General features: G+C 35.6%; 1 protein-coding gene across 1 annotated transcript in view; it reads left to right on the top strand.

The window, feature by feature from the left end:
• LOC150080467 (transcription factor CP2-like protein 1) overlaps positions 1–2,917 on the top strand; it is a 442,462-nt gene extending 439,545 nt beyond the window's left edge. The window contains exon 19 of the mRNA XM_090380701.1: positions 2,778–2,917. Coding sequence (XP_090236827.1) covers positions 2,778–2,917 — 140 coding nt within the window. The remainder of the gene's footprint in view (positions 1–2,777) is intronic.
• Positions 2,918–21,759: the final 18,842 nt, after the last annotated feature.

The following is a 21,759-nucleotide window of genomic DNA, read 5'->3' as shown; positions in this document are numbered from 1 at the left end:
AATTGGTACGTTACTCTGGGTTTACTGCTATCCATATGTTAAACTTCAACTGTTATCAATGTTAAACTTCAACTGCCATTTCTCAGCCCATCTGCCTAACTTTTCTAGATCCTGTTACAGTAGCATACTGTTATTTCTGTCATTAACAACCCTGCCAACTTTTGTATCATCTACAAACTTCAACATTAAACCTGACATATCTCATCAATATTATTGATAAATATACAAAACAACAATGGGCAACCCGTGCTGAACTATCAGTGCAGTCTTCTCCAGATGGTCCTGCAATGCTTCTTTAAACAGTGACTCCTTATTTCCCCCCCCTCCCCAGAACAGACGTTAAACTAACAGGTCTGTAAATACCCATGTCACCGGTATTAGTGGAGTCACAGAACCCTCTGTGACTCCACTAATAATATAGTTCGCGAAGAGCAGTGTCCATTGATTACCACTCTCTGTCATTTCCCACTCAATCATCCCTTTATCCTTAGCAACAACTTGCCTTTAATATCATACTGCTCCAATTTGTATACCAATCTTTTATGTGCAATAGTATCAAACGCTTTCGTGAAATCCAAGTATATGATATCAAAATTATTTTTTGCATCAAGTTCCTTTTGTGACTACATCATAGTATCCAATTAAATTGGTCAAACAAGATGTCCCCTTAACAAACCTGTGCTGAACTGTCAGTGCAGTCGTCTCCAGATGGTCCTGCAATGCTTCTTTAAACAGTGACTCCTTATTTTCCCCCCAGAAGAGACGTTAAACTAACAGGTCTGTAAATACCCATGTCACCATTTGATCCCCTTCCCTTTGTGAATTGGGGATACATTTGTACATCTCCAGTCCATAAAACCTCCCCTGAATGCTAGGATGTTCTCATAATTATGGCTAAGGGTTTGCTTACATCATTTCTTGCCATATTTAATATAACTGGATAAATCCCATCCAACCCAGGTGCCTTTCTTATGTTGGACTTCAACAGTTTCTCCTCCACTTTGCTCTCAGTTGTTATAAAATCATTTAGCTCCCTGTAAGAGTTGATAAACTTCTGGCCTCCACTACCCTACAGAATTGCTCATGTGTGAATGTAAATGCAAAATACCCATTCACTTTGTCAGCTGTCTGAGCAGGATCATCAACAGGCGAAACATTGATATCGAGTGGACCAATCTGATTCATCCCCTTCATTCTAGAGTTTACATGGGTAAAGAAGTCTTCGCTGTTTTTCTTTGCATCCTTTGCCAAAAATTTCTCATAATCTGCCTTTTCTTGCCTAACCTCCCTTGTGACTTGATTTCTGACTGGCTTATATCTACTATAGACTTTGGTGATGCCTGATAATTTATATGTATCCCATGTATTATTTCTTCTCTGCCACTAGTCTCATTAGCTCATCTGACATCCATTTAGGCCTAAACCTTGAACAGTATTTCTTAGTTGGTATGAAAAGCCTAGAATCAAAGCAGCTTATACGATTAATTCTTTCAATGATTCCCATTTGGAATTTGCTGTTGGTAACATCATCAGTTGGCCCCACTGTGTAGAATTTAAAAACTGTCTGAGACCTTACCTTTACCCCTCATGGTAGTTACATCTTTAAGTAAATTCCACATCAGTACACTGTGATCACTGGCACCTAGTGGTTCCTTTATCTGCAAATTCTTAATGCATGAATAATTAGTGCTGTAATCAGATCAATTGTATTACTCCATCTGGTTGCCTCTTGAACATGCTGCTTTAGAAAACAATCATCCAATAAATCCACAAAGTCTTTCTAGTGTGCAAGTGACCAACTCACAAGTTTCAGTCAATGTCTGGGAAGTTAAAATCCCCCATTATAAGACGCTGGAACAGAGTTCCATCTGTTGTTGTGGAAGTTGATAGCTTAAATAAATTCAAGGCGGAACTTGACAAACATTTGGAGTGACTGGATGGATGAAAGGGGAAGTTTTTTTTTTTTTTTTTTTTTTTTTGATTGACACTGTATAAACTTGCTTTCTTGCATCATATGTCTCAACTAATTCTAATATGCATGCATTAAAAGAAAAGAAAACAATCTTGAAAACTGAATCCAACTAAATATATTTTGGATATTCCTAGAGATCAAGACCTGCTGAATCAGTGACACCAAATAACCAAGTTATGAATTGCTGACTATTAGCCTAAAACATGAAACCATTTTCTACCCTTCATAAGACCATTTTGAACCTTCTTAGATCCTTATCAGTGAAGTGATAGGTGAAACAGAAAGCCCAAATGAACAGATATTCTTACACATCTTTATAAATACTCTGGCCAAACTATTTCAACTCCTGGTAAACTGCATACTAGAATAAGTATAGAATAAGTAATATAGGATTGGGGCAGGGCAAATCAAATACAAAATAATTAAAAAACTAACTAAGAAATCAAATTTACATATCAAACATAACAACAATAACCAAGCAATCAAATTAATTACTTAAAGAAAGAAAACAAAATTCTCCATTACAGAAGAAATATAAATAATGAACAAAACATTACATAAATTAAACCACAAATCTATGAAATGAAAATTTTTACTGCAATTATATTAGAGAAAATGTTGCATTAGCAAACAAATTCTCACCAACAAATTGAATTATTCAAAGATGGTGCATAACAAATGCACAACTAGCTGTCATCTCAAAAATTTATTCAACTAAATATACTTTTATCACTGTCTTTCTTTAAGTAATCAAGTTAATTGTTTGGTTATTGTTTTGTTTGATGTTTTTTTACTTATTTTTTAGTAGTGTGTTCACATATACTTATGTTGCTAAGTGCCTATCGTCTTCACCATAACCATCTGTCCATCCACATATTGTTATGCAAGACTCGTGAACATGTCACTTGTGAAGAGATACGTATATGCAGAGATAAAAGAGACTAAAAAAAAAGTAATACACTAGGAGAGTAATAAATATTATACAGTTGTAATTAAACTAAATGGCTAAGTTTAGAGAACATAAACCTAAGGATTTTATTAAGTGATCTATAAAGTTATAATCTTAGTAATTAATTGCAAAACAGGTAACTTTATTTACTTTTCATTTCTATTATTCACAGAAAATGGAAAAAAATATATCATTTAAAACAAAAAGAAAAGGAAAAAAAAAATTGAATCACTAGAAATGTAATGCACTGCATGTATTAACTAATTTATTTAGTTAACAGTTATACAGCACTAATTTGTTTTTATCTGATAATGTGCTATTTTCTGATTTCTCTGAAAATATGCCATCTTCAATTACTACAGATGGTGGTAATCAAAGTGATTTCAACTTATATCCCATTGTCATTACCTTTAATAATAATAAAACATCATATTGAAAGCAGCTTGCTCTCAGTGCCAGCAGTGGAATATGACGTGGTATAGCATATCTGTAGGTGCTGTAGTGGTTCTACCAACCTGTGTTATCTCTGAATCTCTTTCATCTAATTGCAGTATTTATGCCACCGAATTTCATACAGTCAGAATGGTTATTGAACATATTGGCAACATACCTAATCGAGAGTTAATAATATATACTGATTCACTGAGTGCAGTAACTGCTTTACAACACAGTTATCTTTACTCTCTCCTTATTTTGAAAGAAATCAGAGCACAGTTGGTATATCTGGCAGAATGCAACACAGCGGTAAAGTTCTTTGGATTCATGGGCATGCTGGAATACAGAGAAACAAGAAGGCAGGTCAAACAGCTAAAAACCACTCAACTCTGTGTCTTTACTTGACCTTATATGGACTGCACACCTTTAAAACAGGCAGGTATTCACCATTGGGTATCAGTATGGCAGCAACAAACCCATTAGCTTTTTCAAATAAAGAAAATGCCACACTAATTCACAAATTTAATTCAAATTAAACATACAAGAAGAGGTTGTCCCTGTAAGGACATACATTGGGCATATTCATCTCACCCACCTTCACCTGTTGACAGGTTAGGATCATCCTCACTGTTCTCATTGCCCTGCCCTATAACAGTGAAACATATCTTCCTTGAGTGTCCTCATGATCAACCCAGAATAATTCATTAGAGCTGAATCATATTCTCAGTGATAAAGCAGATCTGTCAGACTTATTTAATTTTCTAAAGCACATTCATTTATATGAATATTTCTAACACATGATCAGGAAACAATTATTCCATTTACATAATTCCTGTGACAGGCACAATTTGGCCTTAGTTGCCCTTGTGCCAGTAAATCCCCATTAAAACCAAACAGAGATTTTCCTCTCACGAATTGCTGGATGGCAGAGGATTGTGATTAACAGTTATTCTTCAGATTGGGCTAATGGAAGAACAGTGTTTCTAGTTTTTATAAATGACATTGATGAAGTAATGGGGTGTGATGTTAAAATTTGCAGGTGATGTAAAGATTGGGAGTCATTTATGATCATTGCCAAGCAACACTCCTTCAGGATGACATGAACAGGTCTCAAGAATGGTCAGAAAAATGACAGCTGTGTTTTAATATAGCATAATGCAAGATCTTATGCATGGGGAATAGCAAACCCAAAATATCTTATACTTGGTTGGGGATTGAACTAAAAACAGTAGAAGAAGAAAGAGGTTTTGGAGTTACATGTGATTGAACATGAAGTTTTCCAAGAACTGTAGAAAGTTGGCAAGGAAGGCCTGTGGTATCCTATCAATGATTTATGGACTGTTTGTTTGTAGTGATAGTGATGTCACAATATCGCTGTATAAGGCAATTGTGTGACCACACCATTAAAAAAAAGACATTGAGCTGATTGAAAAGGGTACAAAAACAGACAGTGTGCTCAGTGAGATTGACAAAAGGATGTCCATATGAACCAAGACTTCGAATATGTGGGCTACAGAGCTTGGATACTAGACTCCTTGGTGGAAATTTGATTAAGGTGTATAAGGCTCAGATAAGCGAAATTTTCACTTTGTAAATGATTTCAGAACTAGGAGCCATAAGTTCAAATTATAGTGGGAAATGTTTAGACGTTTGCAGGAAGTTTTCTTTTAGCCATTGAATTGTCAATTATTAAAGTAAGTTGCCTCCATTGGTGAGGCTGACAGCTTGGGGAAATTCAGAGCTCAGCTGGATATATACCCATATGAGGAGGGAACCAAGTCAGCGATTTATTGTAGGCGAGTGATCAGAAGCGAGAGTACAGTAGCATGTGCTCTTTAAGTGGACTGTGGTTCAGGCCTGTGACTGCTAAATACAATTAACAGTTGTTTTTGTGATTTATTGTAAACTCCTCTAACCTGGTGGTCATGCTGGAGTGTGAACAAGACCATTTTATTTTATTTTTTTTTTTTTGGCAGTGCAGCAAAAGCCCAGGGCTTCCTTGCACCATATGACTAATACTGATATTGGACACTGTCTTCTAAACTTCTTGAAGGCACATGGGATTCATTTGAAAATTGTCTGTTTTTTTTTTTTTTTTTTCATGTAAACCCCAAACATGAGAGGTATTAGAACCCATAGTACTTAGTACCGTGCTTGGTACTTAATATTGTTATAGTAGGCTTAAAACTGGAGTAGCAAAGGTGTTTAAAGAGGAGATTGACACTTGGTGGTAATAGTCTATTCATATCATCTTATTAACTTATGTACTTGTTGTTGTTGTGGTATTTTCTGGTGCAAGGTCTACTTAGGCCATATTGTGCCCTTATTTACTGGAAGAGTAGCTGCATGCCATATTGTGAAATTTGGCATTTTAAACTATCTATAAAGAAGTGCTAAAAAGAAAAACAGATTTTAGAGTGGCATACATCAGTTAAATAAATTTAACTGATGTATGCCACTGAAGCAGAAATGATTTTGAAGCATGTCTGTTTGTATACAATGGTGGTGGCTAGCTTCAGTTGTGTGTAACCAGACTGATAGAATAGTGACAGCCTTTGAGAAGTCTTTGTAAAGAAGAGGGTAGAAGTGATAAGAAAAGCTATATGAGCACTTTCAGAGTTACCAAACTTAAAAGTACAACAAATAGTCACTAGCTAGTGAGTAGTACTGGCTTGTGTTCACATCCAGTTCATGGTCCAGAAGTTTTGAAAGAAGACATTGATGAACTCAAGAAAAAGAACTGGTAAAGGCAATCCTAAACAGGCAAAATCAGGTAATTCTAGGCATGTTGTATTCACTACCACAAAAAGTCTGTTCATGTTTCATCTCTTTTGTTTGGAATGAATTAATTTGCTTGTTGTTTTTAAATGTTATTGAAAATCTAAATATAATTCTTCAATACAACAGTTTCACATCCGTGTACTGAGGTTATTACGTCTAGATATCTTGAAGAATGTTATGTGAAAATTTATTGTAACAATAATCTTTAAACTTTCCACTTCCAATTTTGTAGTTGATTTAGCACACTAAACCAGAAGGATGATTCTGACTTAGTCATAGGCATTTCTGCTGTCAAGGTCATTGAGTCTCTGAAACAAGAGTAAAAGATTCAATAAGGAAGTATTTTATTGCTATATGTGGCTACATGACACACAGGTTCCCAATGAAAAATTATGTTTTTGTGAATGCTGAGGTAGCACAAATTTCATCAGTTTCATTGCATCATTTTCAAATTTGAAATTTTCTGTGGAAAAGTTTCCAGTATTTCTTTGTATTGTTAAAGATAAAGAAATAAGTGAAGCAATACATATTTTTCAGTGTAAGTTTTAACAGTTTCAGTGTGAGAACCTAAGCTTCTATTATGAGAGAAGAAAGAATTGATGAACAGTGTTCCTTTGTCAGAGAATTAACAAATGCACAAGGAAGCATGAAATATAACAAATTATTCAAAGTCATTCTTGCCTTTTTGATAATTCCTTATAACAGTACTGAGTGCCAGGGAATGCTTAACCAGGTTAAAAAGGGGGAGAAAAAAAAAAAAACTAATTCAGATATTTTTTTTTTGTATAGGATTAGAAATTCTCTTAACAGTTAAGTCTGTTACAGTATCTTTATCAAAGCAGTCAATCAGTTTATGTCTAACAAACAATTGAAACAAAAATCCAAAGACAAAAAATCTTAGGTAAGTTAATGTTTCTATAAGCAGACTGTACTAGTAAATAGTCACATAGCTGTAGTATACTTGTCTGTTAAGAGCATTTCCAAACCTACACCAAAAAGATCTGACTGAATTTTTTTCATTATTATTTATTTATTATTATCATTATTTCTTGTTTTTTTTTTTTTTGTAGTGAAATTTAATTTCAGGTGCACTTCATACTTTACAAAAACTCCTGCTTTTCTGAAAAATCACCTGATTATAACTGCCTGATCTCCAGCTTTTTAAAATTCAAAAGTTGGGAGCTATGCACATGAACAACTGGTATACAAATCTAAGCACTGTGTCATTTGGGGCACGGTTCTGCTATAGATCAAGGGATGGTTGAGTGGCAGGAGACAAAAAGTGGTTTTTTTATTGGCCATTGTTCTTCATGTATTAGTATTATTAGTGGAACACCTCAGGGTACAGTCCTGGCCTCCTTAGTGTTTTCAATATTTATTACTGATATTGAAGCAGGCATACCATGTTTAGTGTCTAATATTGCAAATGTGCCAAAAATGACAAGAAAGACCTGGTAAATTAGGTAAATGGTCTGGAAAGTAGCAATTCAGTTTTTAATATTGTTAAATCCAAGGTACTGCATTTGAGTAGCATAATCACACTGTCCAAAATGAAGTTCCCTAAGCAGTGCAGATGTGCAAGGATAGCATATGGGATTATATCAATAGCACATGGGAGTCTGTTAGTGATATACATAAATTTTTTCAACAGGAACAAGAAGATTATGCCTTTGTATAAGACAATGGTTAGGCTGTATCTTGAGTGCTGCATACAGGTCTATAAAGCTCATTTCAGGAAGGATGTGGATCTTTTGGAATAGGTCAGAACAAGTTGGCCATAAAAGGAGGAGCCTCTTACCAAAAAAGACATGTTCTGCAAATTCAAACAAGAATTTATTTTTTTTGTGAAAATCACAAACACAAATATTAGAACATATAGTACATGGTACCATGCATGGGTTAATGGTTGAGAAGATGAAAGAAGATAAATGTTGACATTAGACTTGAGAATGTCTGTAGACTGTAATTTTAAGGAAATACATATTTAAGGGAGATTGTTCCAGGAAATGGAAGTTCCAGGAAATTGGCTTCTTGCCAATTTGAAAGAACAGTACCATGGAAGTATCTATAGAAAAAGTGTTCAGCAGAAACAGAACAACTATGAGACAATGAGCAGAGAGACTTTGTACAAGATGAGTCATTAATTAACTGCTTTCTTTTTAATGGAGTCAAAAGCCTAAGGTAGGTTATGGGGGCACCACCCCAGATGAGAGAACAGTATTACATGGTAGGGCAAATTTGAGATTTGTACAGAGTGAGTGTTGTTTAGAAGAAAAGTAATGCCAAGAAAGAATGAGAAAACACAGTTTTTTAGATACAGAAGAAGCAATATTTGTGACGTACTTATGCCAAGAGAGACATTAGAAGTGAAAGTAATCCCAAATAGGGATCTTGTCTAGAAATCTGAGTAACTTCAAAGAAAAGCATAGGAGCCAAAGAATTCTTTTTGTGAGATACCAGACAGGACTGAGTCTTAGAAGAATTAAAATTAACTAAATTATCATTACCCTCCTTGAGAATGACCTGAAGATCAGCATTTAAGGAATTGATAGTGGATATTCAAAAAGTTGAAGCTGTTTGTGCAGAGCAAAGTTTCTGAAACTGGAAGGTGGAATGCAATGTGCTATGGATAGGATTTTCAGTCGATGGAAGAAGATTATTAATATACAAGAGGAAAAGAGTGGGAGAAAGAGCTAAACCTTGGGGAATACCTGGATTAGTGGAGAACTTGGAAGGCAGAGCACCATCAGCTGCATTGAGCATTCACAGAGAAAACTGGATACCTGATTACAAAAAAAAGTTGGCAAACCATAAGATGGAAGCTTATTTAGTAAACCTTTATGCCAAACACAATCAAAATCCTTTGAAATATCAAGAGCAACTGCTTAAGTTTCACCAAACATTGCCATTGAATTTGCTCATAGATGGGTAACATAAGGCAGTATATCAGCAGTGCATCAACACTGCACTGATGAAATCCATTAGTGCAATGGTACAATAATTGGATAGGAGAAATTTGTCACCATTTTTAGGAACTGGTTGGATGTGAGCAAATTTCGGAGTAGAAGGAAAAATACTAGTAGAATATGAAAGTGTAAAAAGGTGACACAGAACACAAGCAACTCAGGAGCACAGGTTTTGAGAACAAGTGGAGAAATACCAGCAGGATCTGGAGCTTTTTTTGGCTTCAAGACTTCAAAATTCTTCTGCTGTTCTTTTTACGGAAGACTACAGAAGGCATTGAATGGAATGTACTGGGAATGGTAGGATGTGGTTTACCAAGATCATCAAGTGATTTAAAACAGTAATCTAACCAAGAAAAAGTATCTTGCAGATTTTCCCATTTCTCAACCTCATGTCAAACAACATGAGGTGGAGAATATCCACAAAAGAAAGACTCCTTGGAGAAGAGACCATCACCAATTTGTGATCTAAGGTGCCTAGAGGACCACTCACCTCAATCATGTATTTGGAAGGTTTGTTTGTGAGAAACAGATTAAGAGTGTTGTCTATGTGGTTAGGATTGTCTGTTATGTTGGTAGATAAATGAACAATCTGTGTGAGGTCATTAGTATTTGCAAAAGCCTCAGCATCTTGAATAGTGCTTAGGCCATATGCCTAGAAAATGGAAGCCAGAAAGAATTATAAACATTAAAATCACTAAAGATTTACCTTCCTTGAGATTATAACAGATCTAAATTCAGTCATAGTGAGAAGTTAGCCCAAAAATGTCTCTCCCCTCTTCAATCCAGAGTGACAAAATCCTGTAGTTTTTAAAGCCGGGTCAAAAAGATTGTCAGAAAAGTCAGCAGCGAAAGTGTTAAGCAACCACACAGAAACTTCTGTTATCAGGATTTGAACCTTAAGTTTTGCACTCGGCAAATATACATTATTTAATCAGTAGGGGGCTTTTTATATCTCAGAAGTGTAGAAGGTAAAGTCCACACTAAGAATAGCAGTGGTAGTAACAGTCAACAAAAAAAGCTTTCGTTGCCACCGATAATTTTAACCAGTTCTTTTCATTTATGAAATATAAACATAGTAGCAAATTAGGATGTCTTATAGTGTTAAGTATTTGATCTCTGTGTGTGTAGTGAATTTACATCTAAGAGGCAGTATACTTGAACAAGGTATATGTTTAATTCCTAATGGGACCACAGTCTACTATACTGATCATTCTTCAGCTGTCATGCACATCACTGTCATTTGTAAATGAGTATGGATTTTTTGTATATATAATGTCTTTTTCCCAACATTTTACATAAATAAATACTTTGTTAATGCAGTTGAAGTTAATGGAATACTTTAGGGCCAGCACATCACTATCCCTAGAAAATCCCTATCTAAATTACAGTGTAATTAAGATAGATATTTTCTTCTTCATTTATTTGCTTTCTTAAAATAAATTTTCTGTAAAGTTTAGAATACCATGCAGGCATAACAATTCAAATAGCTTGTAATACTTTCAATTCCAAGGCAGTCACAAATAATACAAGCTATTTGCAAACTGTTGTTTAACAGTCTTATTAAAATTTCTTTGGTAAGCACTTGTATTATCAGTATTCGATACTCCTTCATTGATATGCAGTCATCATGAGAATGTTAAAGTACAAACTTTCATTTTTTACAATTTTTTAAATTTTCATGGCAGTCAGTACTCAGAAAAGTTTTAACATCCAATAGAGAAATTCTGCAAAGTGTTCTACCATTATAAAAATCATAATTTTAAAGATTAATATATTGCATAGATTTTTTATACAGTATTTGTTTTGTAATATATCCAGTATTGTAAGTGCAACCCTACTACTAGATAGAATATGTAGTAATCATTGGAAAAATTTGATATGTACTGTCTAATTGTAATCTTACACTAAACATGTGAGGTCTGATCAGAAACCTCCTTTTAATTGCTTTATTACAAAAGAAACAGTAGAAGTAGAGGGTTAAGGTGATCATTAAGTGTGTGCAAGTTACCACATTATGGTTTAAGCCACTCCCCATTCCACCAAGCCAGTTATGAGCAAAGTGTGTTGAAATTCAAATGTGTCATAGACCTCTGTTACAATCATAATGAGTCCAAAAGCAGAACACGTTGTGGACATTGAGAGCTTTGTGAGTGTAGAATGGAAAAAATGGAACTGTTCCAAATGTTACAAACTGCATTCAGTGATGCTTGTATAATTAAAGCTATCATTTATCGGTGAATGAAACTCTTCCAAAATGGCCAAGACCCTGTCATAAAAGACTAATGTTGAGATTTACTTTCAGCTTCATGCAGTAACAAACTGTTTGCTGAAATGCATACAAAAATAGTATGATATGATCAGACAAACATCTGAAAAATTGCTGCTGAACTGGGAACCTCCTTTGGATCACACAAGGCAGTTTGGAGTAAAAACCTTGGCATATGTATCAGAAAAAGTTTTTTCAAGATTATTGAATGGTGACTATAAGGCTGATCGCCAAGAACTGCACAAGAAGAAATGGGCCCTAATTATATTAGTTTCGTTATTTTTGATGGTGAGACATCGGATGTACATTACGATTCTGAAACAAAATTCCAGTCATCCTAGTGGAAGTCACCTAACTTGTCCCATCCGAAAAAGTAACAGCAGGTTCAGTCAAATGTGAAAACAGTACAATGCTTGTTTTTTTATTTATTTTTATTTATTTTTTTTTCTCAATGTTGAGGATATCATTCATATGAATTTTAAGACCATAGTCTGGTGGTAAACTAGGCCTATTATAAAGAGTTTCATTACTATATAACTAAGAGCTTCCAAAGACTCAATATATCCTGCATTATATTAATATTTAAGAATACAAAAGAATTTACCTTTATTCTGTCTCGTGGGAATTCTTCTTTTCCTACTCTCCTATAATACCGATGAATTAACGAGTGATAATTTAAAACTCAAAATGTTTCCTCACCTTCAGCCTATGAATGATACAACACCCCAGGATCACAGCCGAAAACCAACCCCAGAAATATCAAACCCCATGCAACTTCTAGTGATGTGGAAGGCATTGTGTCAGAAAAATCGATATTAATGAATTACTTGGTATTAGCTTCTACTGAACAGTCACATGACCTCGTTTACAATGTCTTGTAGGGATTGTGACTCCACTTATATAGGATCAACCAGGCATGTCAAATACGGAGGATGTGGAAAGGTCAGGGAATGACCACCGCATATCCCCAGAGCAATATAGCCTTAGTTGCTAATGCTCCTAAAAACCAAATAACAAACAACCAGGTGTGTCTTAAATTTGAGAATTAAACAACATGAAGCATCTGTTCAGGCATTGCATTCCAATGCTTCGAAACTATCATTTCATGCTATAAATGAAAATCACTTTTTTTTTTTAATGAATGTAAGATACTTAATATCCAGCACAATTATATTAAATTATTATTAATTGCCGAAACTTTGGAGATATACAGTAATTGCCGAAACATTGGATACACAGTAATGTTGTCAACATCCACAACCTTTTCTCATTTCCGATGTGTGGTCATTTGAACACATGCGTACTAACAACTAATCTATTAATATTGTAACACACACACTACGTTCGTCAGTTTTATTCCAATCTGTGAGCACGACAAACGTCAAAGTTTTGGTCCCCTTCAGGGAAGAATTTTAGTGGATTATAATTTTATTATTGCAATTTTATCACAATTTTAATGTATATTTTTAATGCCGCAGTTTTTCTGACATAATGGCTTCCTTCACTAGAAGTTGCATGGGGTTTGATATTTCTGGGGTTGGGTTGGGGTCTTCAGCTGCAATCCTGGGGTATTGAATCATTCATGGGCTTTGAAGGCAAGAAACACATTTTAAGTTTTAAATTATCATTCATTAATTTGTTGGTATTATAGGAGAGTAAGATAAGAATAATTCCTATGAGACAGAATAAAGGTAAATTCCTTTGTACATTCTTAAATATAAAGAGTTTCTTATTCATTTGAGGGAAAACGTTGTGAGAAAATGCCACCAGCTGTTCGAAAATAGTAAATAGTTTCTCCACCATGACAAAGCTCCTGCACACACCATACTTTCCATTCGTGAATTTTTGGCCTTTAAACACATTCTTGTAGTACTCCATTCTCTGTACCCATCTGACTTTTTCCAAAATTGTTTTTTCTCTTTCTCAAACCCAAAATTGAGCTGAAAGGAAAATAGTTTGACATTACATCCATCCAACGTAATGTGACAGAATTCAACTGGCTCACAGATGAACATTTCCCGTGATGCTTTCATATCATAAGGAAATACTTTGAAGAAGACCACTTGATCAGACCTTGTATGTATTGTCTTTGAGTGTTAAAATTAACATTTTAATTTTGCAAATATATTAAAGTCAATGTGGAGCATATTCTGTGTACTTGGAACAGTTGTACTGTTTTCAGCAAAGAATACTTCTAGTACAACAAAAAAAAAAAAAAAAAATCTGAAGATTTAAAAGTTATTACATATAATTAGCATTAGATACCATTCACTGCTACTTCAAAAAAAATTAAAACAATTTTAGAGCATATGGTAAAATAATGTTCTAAGGTGCCATACAGCAAAGTTACTCAGTCCTATAAAAACAATGAATAAATATGTTAATATTTCCACCTGATAAGATTTTGAAGATAAACACAGGATATCAGAATCAATTTTGTACGCATTTATAAAGAGTTTCCTAGGGTGTAAAGCAATATCTCAGAATACTGTCAGATGTAGAAAAAATGTAATATATCTTATCACTTGTATAAAGTTAGCATAAACAAAGACGCACAAATGCATTTTAATATATTTTGATACCTAAAGTGATGGGGGAAAAATGATTGAAGCAGGTCACATGCTAGAAAAAAAAAAAGTAATTTCAGATGAGTTACTTTGGGAAAATAATAGTGGTGCTTAGAGAAGAGATTTATTTTCAGATTATATGTGGACTATTGAAATTGTTCATATAGTTGGCTAGATACTTCTCAGAATGCTAAAGTACAATTATTTGTTGCTGTAATGAGAAATTGAAATAAATGTAAAGATGACAGAAAACTATGTATTAAACAGTCTGGTTTTGTAATATCTTTCTGGGGATGTAATAAAGTTGCCTTTTTTAAAAAATAAATAAATAATTGTATATTTTTTAATATTCTCTACATAATGTATATACAGTCAGTCCTCGTATAGCACAATAGTTGTGTTCCTATAAACCCTCGTGCAATGCAAAATCGTGCAATATGAACAGGCCCTATGGGAAAAATAGGGTTAAGTGCCGACCACCCAAGATTGAACACACATTTGTAACCAAAACATTACCAAACACAATAAATAATCGTAATAAAATGCTTACGTATTTTATTACGACTATTATGTAATAAAATATTGCTAATGCTTTTGCTTCTATCGTAAGCAAACTTGTTTTTTGTTTGATTTTCTATCCAGATGACAGCCGTTCCATCTCTTCCAATTCTTTGTGTCTTAATCTAATGGATTTTAATTACACTTTGAGTTGTTCCTGCTATCAAAGTTGTTTTTATTTTTTCTGCATTCTTTGTAATTCTCGGCATTGCCTCATTTAGGTCTGTAGCACGTGCAATATCACATGGTCTTTCATTTCGCTCAAAGCGTTTCACAATTTCATATTTTTTCTCTATTGACAGAGGCAGACTGGCCATAAGCCTTACCGGGGAAACCCCGGTGGGCCGGAGGCCGGTGTGATTTTGGCCATAAACCATAGTATGAGGCCACTATAAATTTTCCCAGGTAAGAATTTTTGACCCAGTCTGCCTCTGTTTATCAATATTGCTTTTCTTTTTCTCTCTGAATTTGCAGCGCCTTCACCTGGACGCTTCCTTTTCACACCTTTTAATTAAATATTTTACTCATTTTTAGGGAATAAAGCACAATTACAAAACAAGGAGGCACGCTTGATACACATAAACAAAGCTTTGTGCTCGTAGCAACTGAATAAACAACACCGTAAAGGGGCAGAGGTACAATATTAACACCTCACATTTTACTAAAGCACATTTCTAGGGGTTACTACCATAAAACAATAAAAACAATTTCCAGTTGCGTTTCTGCTAGTGGAATCTGTTATAAACTGGTAGTAAACTCAATCTAATTGCATTTGCGATAATACCAATAGCTGGTATTGTGTGGGTTTTTATGTTATTATGGTGAAATGTGTTTCTCCTTCACTGATATAAAAAAACATAAATACATTTTCAGAATCTTCTCTTCATTCCTATCGTGTTGCGTTCGACTGGCATTTCTTGTAAACACAAAGGCGAATCGTGCACAAGCGAATTCGGTTCGTGTTATATAAGATATCGTTCCCCTATTTATAAATCGTGTATGATCAAATTCGTATAGTGTAAACACGTGTTATACGAGGACTGACTGTAATTTAACAAAAATAAAAAACAAAACAGAAATGATATTTTCTTAATTTAGTACTGGAAAATCATGTACAATTCAAAATGTTTCAGTGAAGAAGTAGAAAATCTGAGACCCACGGAGATGATGGAAATCCTATTTAAAAGTAAAGATAATCAGTGTTGGAAATATAAATTTGAACCTTGGCATATGGTTTAAAGTGAAAGTCATCAATGTCAGAGGTGGTGCTGGAGCTCCACAAGTTGAATAAGAGCCATGACATTGCCTCTTATTGTTTTCTCCCTCATAGTTTTTGAGTTATCTTCTGTCAGTTTTTATTTTTCTCTGATGATATCATTATTAGTACAGGTACTGGACCATTTATCCATCTTCCAGAAAACCGGCAATTTTTGAAACTGGCTAGTTTCGAATCTGACTGGCTTTTTTTGACAATGTACAGATGTGGAATATAGCAAGCGTGAATCACAGCAATCAATCACACGTCAGTTTCAGTATGACAGCTGCTGTGTACACTTGCCACTCTACATTTATGTGATTATTTGTCTCAATTTATTATAATTTTCATTTAATACCATGTCTAAAAGGAAACATTTTTCGCTCAGTATATCAAAGAAAGTAGAGTTACTTATGAGATTCAATAAAGGTGCTTCAATGTGGCATTTGAGTGAGGAGTGCGGTGTTGGTACATGTACTATCTATGATATCAAGAAACAGAAGGAACAGATACTTAAATTCTACAGTGACGTGCCTAAATTAATGGACAAGCGAAAAACTTTACTCTGGTTGAAGACTGTAGACGTGGACAGAGTGTTGCTTGAGTGGATTAGGCAGCGTCAGATTGAAAAGTTTCCACTTGATCATTCCATTATAATGGCCCAAGCTAAACTTTTTCATGAGGAATTAAATTTGACGACGCCATGTGAATATTCATCTGGGTGGTTCAACAGATTTAAACAAAGGCACAGCATTCGCAAGCTGAAGGTTTGTGGGGAAAAGGCTTCTGCAGACCACGATACTGCAGAGGTGTATTTAGATGAATTTGCCAAGTTGGTTTCTGATGAGGGACTGTCAGCTGAACAGGTGTACAATGCAGATGAAACTTCTTTATTCTGGCGTTACATACCAAGGAAATCATATGTAACACCAGATGAGCTAGCACCAGCAGGGTATAAGGATTCCAAGGAACGACTTACAATTCTTGCATGTTCCAACACAGCCGGCACCCACAGGTGCAAACTACTCACTGTTGGGAAAAGTCAGAATCCTAGGGCATTTAAGGGAGTCGGGGTGTTTCCTGTGATTTATAAGGCAAATAAGCGAGCTTGGATTACAACACAGATTTTCACCGATTGGTTTCTAAAGAACTTTGTGCCTGACACCAGGGTTCATTGTAAATCTGTGGGACTACCTGATGACTGCAAAATTATTTTAGTGCTTGATAATTGTTCTGCACACCCTCCTGCTGAAGTTCTAGTCAAGGACAATGTATGTGTGTTTACTTGCATCCCCATTGTACTTTACTAATGCACCCTTTAGACCAAGGCATTCTTCATGCATTCAAGTGCAGGTACAGGGATGTATTTCTGCAGAAAATGCTAGACACGCAAAGGTATAGGGATAAAAGAATTTCAGAAAGCATTTAATGTTAAAGATGCACTTTGGAGTGCAGCAAAGTCCTGGGACAATGGATACTTTGATAAATGGCTGGAATAAACTATGGCCATCTAACTTATTTCTTGACAGTGATGATGAACCTGATTTTTGTCGTTTTCATGTCTGGTGAGGAAGAAATAGTGAAGAATTTATTAGAATATTCAAAAGGCTTGTCATGTGAAGTAGCCAAATCACTTGATGAATGGGCTATACAAGAGTGTATAAACATTGGTGATGCTCCAGTTGTGCTCCAACTCACTGTTAGTGAAATTGTAGATATGGTAATGAATGCTGATAAGAACAAATCAGATGAGAGTGATGGTGATGATAGTGCACTGAAAGAAGAAGAGAAAGTGTCTATAGATAGATGCATCAGCCTGACTGAGGAACTGATTTGGTGAATGGAGCAAAAGAGTATCAGTGAGCAGCATATAATGTAGATGTATAAAATACAAGAGGTTTTCATTGCAGAAAAACCAAAGTATATGAAACAACAGAATCTGCAGGACATATTTCCAAAGATCAACCAGAAACTTTCAAGTGAAGTTGAGCTTGAGCCTCAACCTTCAAAATCCAATACCTGTGCTGCTGCTTCTCTTCTTGTACCTGTCATCCCAGATGTTGAATTGTCTTCAGATGAAGATTGGTGGATTAACATTGATTAAACAGACCCTGCTATAGAAGTGTATTAATTTGTATCTGTTAAATACAATTTCTTTCTTTACTTTTCATTGTTTATTTTATATTTTAAGTATATATTAAGCCTTTTGTCCAGAAAATCCAAAAATCTGGGTCACCTCTGGTTCCAAGCTTCCAGATAAATGGTCCAGTACCTGTCATGGCAAATGATACAAGAAAGCAAGCATATTGAGCATCAGCCAAAAAAAAAAAAAAAAAAAAAACCACCAACACTACCCACCTCATCCATTCATCCCCTCCAAGAATTTGTTTCATTCTTCCTTGAATTTATTCAACCTACAAACTTCTGCACATCTATCCTGCAACCATCATTGCTCAATTTGAATTTACGCGAACTCGTGTGTAGTCTCAGCAAGAGGAAAAATGCTATGAACATTAAGCTTTCTCAAATCCATCCGAATCAGAACTCCTCACAGATGCCTAGTCTCCAGACACTGCAATTTACAGAACTGAAGCCTTTCTTGGTAAGAGCCCCCTTTAGTTCCCTTCACCAATCTTATTGCCCTTCTCTGCACCAGTTCTAGCAGATCTACATCCTTCTTAAAATAAGACCCCCAAACCTATATACAGTAGTCAAGATGTGGCCTAACATAACAATGGCCTCATACAAAGGGTAATCATCTCTTTATCCCTGCTAGCAAAGTTCGTATATATCATTGACAGAAACATGAGCTGCCCTGCTCAGAGAGCCTCAAATCTGATGACAGTACAATTACCCCCAGGGCTTTTTCATTTTCCACTACCCTGGATGTAGTACCACATGGTATGTTAAGCTGTGATTATGCAGTACATTGCATTTGTCAATGTTAAACTTCAATTGCCATTTCTCAGCCCATCTGCATAATTTTTCTAGATCTTGTTGCAGTAGCATACCTTGATTACTCTCATTCACCACCCATTCAACCTTTGTATTATCTTCAAAGTTCGACCTTAAGCCTGATATACCATCAGTATCATTAATAAATACAGAAAATAACAATGGGCACAGCACTGAAATCTGGGGGACTCCACTAATAATAATAGTAAATAGCAGTGCCCATTGATAGCCACTCAGTCTTCTCCCACTCAACTATCCCTTTATCCATAGTAACTTGCTCTTAATGCCACATTGCTCCTGTTTGTACAGCAGTCTTTTATGTGCAACAGTATCAAAAGCCTTCCTGAAATTGAAGTACAGTATATGATATCTAATAGATTTGATGATAGAGAGCTGTTAAGTGCTCGATAATTCCTATATTCTATTATATTATGAAACAACAGGGATTACCTTTATTTTAGATATAGGAATCTTTTCCACCAACTCTCCTGGTCCAACGCGCTAATAATTCTTTTGGAAGGCGATATCAATTTTACAAAACATGTGGGACATCTTCCCCACTGTCAGAACCGTAGTGTTCAGACCCCTCCATCTCACCCTTGAGTGCTCAAGACTTCTGGCAGCAAGGAAACCATTACGTGGATTGACATAAAATTAAATTTTGAAGGTCTAAACCGCTTAATAAATATGGACCGATTATTTTCTTCTATCCAGTAGCTTGACAGAGTTAAATTTAGGGGTCTAAAAAGTTTAAATGGATTGGGGGGGCCAATCATTCTCTACATTCCTTAAGTCGGACTAGAACTTTTCAGGGCGTCATGTTCGCAGGAATAGAGCAACTCACAAGGTGAGTTGCTCTATTCCTGCGAACATGACGCTCTGGTAGGACCTGGAGGTAATTGTGCAGGCAGATATGAAGTTTTCTGAGCAGTGCAGACAGTCTGCAAGAGTAGCTCATGGTGTCTTGTCAATGATATACAGCAGGGATAAGGAGGCGATTATCCCATTGTATAAAGCAATGGTCAGGCCACACCTTGAGTACTGTATACAGGTCTGGAGGCCTCATTTTAAGAAGTTTGTACGGCTGTTGGAACAAGTACAGAAAAGGGCAACAAGGTTAGTGAATGGAACAAAGGGTTGCTCTTACGAAGAAAGGCTTAAGTTTTGTGAATTACGGTGTCTAGAGATTAGGCACCTGCTTGTGGTGTATAAAAAACCTTGAATGGTTTCAGCATGCTCCGTGCTGATGGGGTTCTTCGTTTTGCCCAGAATAATTGCCTGAGAGGGCATAAATTCAAATTGAGGAAAGACAGTTGTAGGATAGATGTGCGGAAGTTTGCCTTTAGCCAGCGGGTGGTTGATTGCTAAAACAAACTTCCATCTGTCGTTGTAGAAGTTTATAGCTTAAACAGATTCAAGGCAGAATTGGACAAACATTTGGAACGAGTGAATGGGTGAAATGAGAAGAGGGGGGGGTTGGCTGATGCTATATAAGAACAGATGCATGTATACTTGTACGTACACCAATGCTAGGAGTATAGTAAATAAATTCGATGAATTTGAAGTGTTGGTTAAAACATCCAAGGTGGATATTGTTGGGATATATCAGAGACATGGTGTCACCCAGATTTAAGGGTTACAGAATTGAAATTTGGGGAGTACAATGTGTACAGAAAGGATAAACAGGATAGGAAGGGAGGAGGGTTATGCTGTTAGTTAAGAAACACAAAATCTAAGGAAGTGCATCCAGTTGACATAGACGGACAGTGCAATGTTGAGTCAGTTTGGTGTGACATAAGCACTGGGAAAGCAAAAATGAGCGTAGGAGTTTGTTATAGGCCTAATGACTCTGTTGAGTACAATGAACAATTATACAAAGAAATAGAGTGGAGCAATAAATCAAAGTGTCTTATAATGTTGGATTTTAATTTCCCAGATATAGAATGGAAGTTGTGGGTTGGTCACTTGCACACTAGTAAGACTTTTGTGGATTTATTGGATGATTGTTTTCTACAACTGCATATTAGAGATGCAACAAGAGGGAGCAACACTATTGATCTGATTATCATCGGTGATTATTCATGCATTAAGAATTTACAAATAAAGGAACCACTAGGGGGCAGTGATTACAGTGTACTGATGTGGGACTTACTTAAAGATGTAACTACCATCAGAGGTAAAGGGAAGGGTTTTTGCTTTTGTAAAGGCAAACAGTGGTCTCAGAGATTTTTTAGATTCTATACAGTGAGACCAACCGATGATGTTACAGTCAGCAAATTCTAAATGGGAAGCATTCAAGAAAGTAATTTTGGAAGCTACTAGGCTTTTTGTTCCAACTAAGAAATACTGCGCTAGGTTTAGATTATTGGAGGCCCAAATGGATGTCAGATGAACTAATGAGACTTGTGGCAAAGAAGAAAAATGCATGGGATGCACAAACTGTCAGCTGACACAGAAGCCTATGGTAGATGCTAGTCTGTAATCAAGTCACAAAGGAGGTTAGGCAAGCGAAGGCAGATTATGAAAAATCTTTGGCAAAGTATGCAAAGACTTCTTTACTTATATAAACCCTAAAAGGAAGAGAATGAATCAGATTGGTCCACTTGATATCAATGGTTTGACTGTAGATGATCATTCTCAGATAGCTGCCGAACTAAATGAGTATTTTGCAACTAAATTCATACATGAGTTATTCAAGAAGGAGAGGGCCAGATGTTTATCAAATTCTAACAGGGAGTTAAATGATTTTGTAATAACAGAGCAAAGTTGAGGAGAAATTGTTGAAATTAAACATAAGAAAGGCACCTGGGGTATATGGGATCTATCCAATTATATTATAGGAGGTGGCAAAGGAAGTAAGCAAACCCTTAGTCATAATTACGAGAGCATCCTTGAACTCATGGAAAGTCTGCACGGACTGGAGATATGCAAATATATCTCCAATTCACAAAGGGGATCAAAGGGTGACAAGTAATTACAAACCTCTTAGTTTGACCTCTGTTCCAGGGAAAATAATGGAGTCACTGGTTAAAAAGAAGCATTGGAGGATCATCTA

This window comes from Mastigoproctus giganteus, chromosome 9, assembly GCF_048544385.1.
Source record: "Mastigoproctus giganteus isolate SK-2022 chromosome 9, ASM4854438v1, whole genome shotgun sequence".
Lineage (NCBI taxonomy): Eukaryota > Metazoa > Arthropoda > Arachnida > Uropygi > Thelyphonidae > Mastigoproctus > Mastigoproctus giganteus.
Note: the sequence above shows the minus strand (reverse complement) of the source record. Positions and strands in the feature narration are given on the sequence as shown.